The sequence below is a fragment of the Nipponia nippon genome, unplaced genomic scaffold, assembly GCF_047370975.1.
Source record: "Nipponia nippon isolate SJK-2023a ecotype South Korea unplaced genomic scaffold, ASM4737097v1 scaffold_9, whole genome shotgun sequence".
Taxonomy (NCBI): domain Eukaryota; kingdom Metazoa; phylum Chordata; class Aves; order Pelecaniformes; family Threskiornithidae; genus Nipponia; species Nipponia nippon.
The window spans coordinates 24532779-24539223 of NW_028262413.1; the positions used below are offsets into that span (position 1 = coordinate 24532779).

The following is a 6445-nucleotide window of genomic DNA, read 5'->3' on the forward strand; positions in this document are numbered from 1 at the left end:
TCTGCTGTGATAATATTAAGGCAAACAACACTATATTTTTAGGATTATCCTCATCTTAAAATTTTACCCAAATTTCCAAATTTGGCCACAGCTAGTGATAAGCCCATGTAAAAGAGAAGAACTAGATGCTGCCAGGCAAAACTAGACTTATTTTTACAAGGCACAATGCTGAAAGCTCCAGGAAGAGAATACAATCTCCCCATACACAGGGTTTTTAGTTTTGCAATATAACAGACAAGTGCATTTCTTAATCCAGCTCGAGTTCATTCTGTGCATTAAGGCACCTTGATTAACACCCATTATAATTTTATGCTGCTACGATAACTGCATGAACTACTTTTACACAACTAAACCTTTTATAATTTTACTAAGTTATTTACTTCAATATGCCTGAGGCAATAAGTTTCAAAGTTTAAATATACATGGAGTATAAAAATAAATACAAAAATACTTTTTATTTTATTTAGCAAGTGATTGTATCATCCCATCCTACAACACCAAGTGCATGTTATAAGAACTGGTAACAAAATATCCACTGCAGAGAAAATAAATAATTTACCTCCCTTCACCTACAGCTGTAATAAATAACCCAGTACAGATTTCTAGTTGAACAAACTTGTACAAAAGGACTTTCCTTGCCTTCAATATTAGGTTCTGTAACACTCCCATAATAGATGAGACACTCGGAGACCTGTCGTTAAATATGACTTTTTCTAACCCTCCGTGGTTTATATTCACAACCTGTCAGCAAACCTACCCTAGCTGCTTTCAACTGCAGCAGAGGCACTTGGAACAGAGGCTGTCCCTGAAGCAGGCAGCTCCTAAACCACACACAACTTCATAGATCACGATCAACTTCATCACCTAGAAGCACAGTAGAAGGCAGTGCTCTTCACACAGCGCAGGTGTAACATGCTTTGGCCAAACCGCTCCACCGAGCCAGTGAACCGTCTTGTCCCACATCATCTAAAGCAAGCCTGCACAGTATACAGCACAGAAAACATCTCCCTCAGCCTGCAACGCTGCCTGCACAAACCCATTTGTCTGGCCAGGCCTACAGACAAGATAGCAGAGCAACTACCTGGGCACCTGCTGATTCTCACCTTCTTCATCCATCAGCACGTGATGCAACTCCCTCCTCCTCCTCTCCTTGCCTTCCCCAAGTCCAAAGAGCCATCTCCCATACCAACAGGCTTTACAGCTGCAGGTTATCTACAACCCCAGCTATTGCTGCTGCCTGCAGCCCTCAGGCTGGGAGACATGCAGAACAGTGCCAGGAACTCCTCGTCAGGTCTGGGACCCAAGAACTGAGGACATAACATAGACGTACTATGACAGAGCAATGGAGGAGCCAGGAAAGCATGGAGCACCGAGGCTGGCTATTTACAGGAAAGCAAAGGACTCGAAGCAATTGAGATGTGTGGGACTTCATTAGACCAAACATCCAGACCAAAGAACATACAGTCTTCACAAACAGAGGAGTCAAACAACCCCGCTCTCTGCTTTAGTGTTATTTTCCTTTTGCCTATAAGATCATCTCCATCCTTCCCAGACAGAGCTTGAAGCTGCTTGTCTCGAGCTGCTCAGGCAAACGGAAAGCACGGAAATGATTGAAACTCAATCTAACGAGAAGACACAAACAGCATTCTGTGAACATATTGGTGGCTCCATAGCTCAACACGCTTCATAAACAGTGTCCAAGGGTCTCCGATGATGGGTAACATATGGAGTCGTAACAGAGGGGCTCAGAAAGCTTTCAGAAAGAAAGGAACAGAGCTAACAATGACAAGTTCTTTACTTTTTCTTCCTACAGACCAGCAACACCACAAAGGCAAGACTACCAAAGGCTACCGACCTACAAAATCAACACGGATGCCTAATCTTTGTCTGTCAAAAGAAACCTATCAGTCATATGTATCAATTCAGCCACCCAGTCTAATGCAGCAACTTCACTGCATGCAGGCCTAAGACTGCAATGACAACAGGCACACCAGCAAGAGCAGGGAGCGCTCCAAGGTGCCGCCTTCCCCACCATGCAGGAGCTCAGATCCAGCAGTGAGGGACCACCTGGGCATTTCTCAGGGTTAAGTAATGATTTCTACACAAAGATCTAACACCACTTCACAAGAGAAATCCTACCTGAGAAAGATAATAAAAACAACCAGTGAAATCTAAAAGCCCCGGAGAACCCTGAATCCATCCCTCTGGCACTTGTATCGGGAAGCAACAGTGATTTCCAAACTCTAGTGAACAGCACGTCAGCAAACGGCCAAGTACTGGGCGGTGGTCTGGAGAGCGCTCATCTGACGTGTGCCGATGGCTTCATCTCCCCGTTTCCAACTTCTAAATTGCAGGAAGTAAGTTTAACATGCGTTTAATATTTTTATAATACGGATTTATCACTGGAACTGCTGAAGCTGCCGCAGAGATGTTACCCAGCCTCAGATGCGAGGGAGACTATGACTGCTATGTGAATAAAACCATGAAAAACATTTCTTTCATTTGGAAACTACCATCAGAAAGGAAGCATGAAGACACCTGATCTGCTTCTACAAAACCAAAACAGAAATGACACTTTTTTTTCTGAAATGCACACTGTATGTCATGTTAAAAAGAGACATAAGTATGATTAAACGATTAAAAAACTGGGCAAGCCTCCTTAACGTCACGCAGCTTTGCACACTTGCTTATTTTTGGTTGCAGTACAGTTAATAGTATGAGCGCTTCGAGTGTCTAGGTGAGAGACAGGACAATTTCATACAACTAAGTCCTTATTTTTATTTTTCTTTGTTGAATATTTATTTGTTCATATAATACCAAAAAAAGCAAACAGGGACAGATACAAGCTGTTTTCTACTAAATCACTCAAGGTACTTCTCTAATACAATTATCTTAGCTTTTGACTTGGTGAGAAGCCTCCTCCTTCTCAGTTTTCTTTACTTTAAAATCCATCTCTGGACACTACCGTGAGCTAAGCAAAAAGGGTAAAACACCTCTGTGACAGAGCTACAACTTGATTCTGTCCCTTTATACCACAATATGAAATACCTTTCTTTGTGTGTGCATGAGATATTGCCCCCGAGCTGTTCACAAAACGATCGTTTTCTTGATCGGTTACAACTAAGCACTTTTCATCAGTTTTAATCAAAATTCACCACCATATGCAGGCAGCTTAACTCCTTTGCTGTTTAGCTTTTCACGAATCCACTCTATCACCACTTTGCTTGAAAATCTTATTTTTTCATGTTCTTAAGGCTTCCAAGTTTCAAGTGCCCAACACTTGAAGCTTCTCTCCAGCTTCTAAATCAGCCTCACCTTGTCACCTGTGCCCAAGTCTTAATCAACGCGGGGAAGTGCACATCCTTTAAGCCTCATGTCCGAAACCATACGTGTAGAGCACCCCACCGTCAACACTGGCACTAAAACTACTTACTTCAGTATTTTGCTTCGTGTTTCTACACAGCTTTTTAAATCAATTGGCGGAACATCATCCCTAATGTCACAGCAAAGTTTCTTTAACAGCTTTTTGTCCGCACGGGTGGTTTTGGGGAAGATCTGCAGTTGACCCAGGGCCTACTTGGGCATCTGTGAACCACAACGGCAGCAGGCAGTGCCTCCTGCCTTCACCTCCTCCACCAACTATTTTGAGGCAATCATTGGAGCTGGGTAAAATGAAAGAGTTACAGTTTAAGCTTACTGAGTATCTGTTACAAAAAGCGCTCACTCAGGTGATTTACTGGATTTTAATTTCACTTTTTACACTTTTATCACTCAATGAAGAATTGCTGCAAAGCCGGTAACACTCCATCATCCTCCTCCGTAAACCCCCATGCAAGGAAAACCTGCCCGCACAGCTGCCCTCCGCTTCCACCGTCCCCTCCATCAAGTGACCCTCCGGTAGCACCGTGCAGAGCGTCCCGGCCAGGCGGGTGTCTCGCCGGTGCAGTCCACGGCTGGTTCACTCTTTGAACCTCCCCTGGCCGACAGCCTCTCAGAGACCCCCGCCTCTCCAGCATCTCCCGGCCACGGTCTGAAGGCCGCCGCCGTGCCGCACCTTCCCCTTCGCCCCCGCCCCCGCCCTCCCGGGACCCTCAGCCTGCCCGCAGGTCGGTGCTGAAGCGACTTCCCGCGTAATTCGGTGAATTTTAATGTTCTCGTCTTTTCAGTTCTCGGCTTTCCAGTCACCAGCTTCCCCATTTCTCACAGAGGAGGAAAACAGTAATACAGGCTCCTGAAGTTGCGCCCGGCTGCCGTAACTCGCGCGCGGCCACCCTCCCATTGTCTGCCGCACCGCCGCTCCGTGAGGACGGTTTGGGGAGAAATGAGCCGAAAAGCGGAGTTCTCCGCCCCGGCCCGCCCTGCTCGGGCTCCCCCTCCCCCGCCGCCGCCGCCGCCGCCCGCCGCCTCCCGTCGCCCGGCGGCCGCCTCCGCTACGGCAGGCCCCGGCCCCGGGCGCTCCGGCGGCGGCGACAGGGCAGGCCCGCGGGCGGTGGTGGTGGTCGGGGGCAGCTGCCCTCCTGCCCGGGAGGCGCCCGGCGCCCGCCGTGAGGCGCGGCGGGGCGGCGGAGGTCCCCGCCAGCCGCCTCCCCGCGGAGCGGGGGTGCCCTGCCCGGGCTCAGGGGCGGGCTCTGGGCGAGCGGGGTCTTCCCCGCCCGGCCCTCCCCGCCTCAGGGCAGGCGCTCTCCCGCCCCGCCCGGCTCCCGGCGCGGAGGGGCTTCCCCTCGCCCGCTGCCCCTCCACCACGGCGGGAGGGGAGCTGGGCCCCGCCGCGCTCCCCTCAGCGCTCGGCCCGCCCCGACAAGGGTTAAGCCGCAAGGCTGGCGCGGCGATGGTAGCCCTGTCAGCCGGGAAACACCCCGGCTGCCCCCCGCCCCGCTCCTCCCCGCTCCTGCCGCCCCGGGGAGCCGCGGAGGACTGGGGAGGGGGGTGCCCGGAATCCCCCCCCCCCCCCGGCCAGGAGGCCCGCCCGGCCCGCCGCGCCAGCCGCCGGAGCCAGCTGAGAGGGCGGCGGAGCCCCGTCTTCCGCCGCCGCGGCCCCCCGCTACCCCTGCCCACCCCGGCCCCACGGGCGTGCCGCGGCCGGCTCCCCCGCCGCCCCGGGCCCCGTTTCCGTGAGGGAAGCGGTGTGGAGGCGAGGGGAGGGCGGCGCGGGACACACAACATCCCGGCCGTAAGAGCCCGCCGCCGCCGCGCTGCGCTGCCATCACCCCGCCGGCCGGCGGGAACGATCCCCTCCCGGAGGAAAGCACAATGGCCCCCCCACCCCCGTGACACCGGAGCCCCGGGGATTGGGGGGGGGGGGGGGGGCTTTGTGCGGGGAATCCAGCAAAATTTACAAAACAAAACACACACAAAACAAATACAACGGGGAGAGAGCGAGCGAGAGACGGGGGCAGAGTGGCTCCTCCTCCTCCTCTTCTCCAAAAAGGCCTGTTGGAAAACTGCACACGGCGGCGGCTCCGGCAGCGCCGCTCCCCGAGCTGCCCGGCGGAGAAAAGGCGGCGAAAGGCGGCGGGACCGCGGCGAAAGGGGGGGAAAGGCCCGATCTCTTTGTGTTACCTGCCGTGAAACCAGTCCTTGCAGGCATCGCACTCGATCATGAAGCGGGTTACGTCGTAGGGCAGCCTACAGATGCAATAGACGGGCACCGTCGCCATGTTAGCTCCCTTCAAAACAAGGCTGGACACCCGGAGGAGCGGAGCGAGCGGGGCTGGCGGCGGCTCCTGCCACGGGGTCGCTCCGGCGGCTGCTCCTGCCGAAACGCCCGAGGATTTGCTATGTCGAGGAGACGGGGTGGGGGAGAAGGGAGAAGGGAGAAGGGGGGGGGGGGGAAGGGGGGGGAAAAAGAAAGAAAAAAAAATCAGATAATGCAATTACGGCTCCTCAAGGGCGGGCGAGCAATGTCAGAAAAATAATAAAGGGCTCCCAAAGTTTGGCTGCATGGTTCCTCCGGCTCTGCAAGCGCCGACCGGACTGGGGCTTTTTTTTGTTGTTGTTGTTGTTAAATGATTATTATTCAAAATGTTTGGCGAAATGCATTCTATTGCGTGCCCCCTGGTGACAGTACAGTACCGAGGCTTTTCATAAACACTCCGAAATGTAGCCCTTTCCTTGTAATGTCCTTACGTCAGCTTGCAACATTGCAATATTTCCTCTGCCGGGGCTGGGGCTGGGGCTGGGGCCGGGGCGGGCGGCGGGGCCCGGCGGAGCGACCGGCGGGGAGGGTGAGCGCTGCCGGCGGGGGGCTTTTTGGGGTGGGAGAGTGGGTTTTTTTTACCGCCTGGCTGCCAGGAGGGAGGGTTTTTTTAAAGAAAACGAGCCGGGGCACTGCTCTGCCCGCCGCCCCGGGGGTCTGGCGGGGGGACCCCGCCGGCAGTAGCGCTGGCCGCCCGCCCGCCCCGCTCCGCGCAAACAGCGCGGGGCGATGCTCGGTGCCTGTCTGCAA

The 6445-nt window shown here is 53.5% G+C and overlaps 1 protein-coding gene across 3 annotated transcripts in view; it reads right to left on the reverse strand.

Moving 5' to 3' along the window:
* PHF2 (PHD finger protein 2) overlaps window positions 1–6118 on the reverse strand; it is an 87260-nt gene extending 81142 nt beyond the window's left edge. The window contains exons 1-2 of one of the 3 annotated variants that reach the window (XM_087744125.1): window positions 6073–6118; window positions 5560–5775 (exon numbers count right to left, since the gene is read on the reverse strand). In XM_087744125.1, the coding sequence (XP_087600251.1) occupies window positions 5560–5657 (98 nt within the window). In that variant the 5' untranslated portion in view covers window positions 5658–5775; window positions 6073–6118. Of the gene's footprint in view, window positions 1–5559; window positions 6050–6072 lie in introns of those variants that run through there. The other 2 variants (XM_087744126.1, XM_009475851.2) reach the window with 2 other exon arrangements.
* Window positions 6119–6445: the final 327 nt, after the last annotated feature.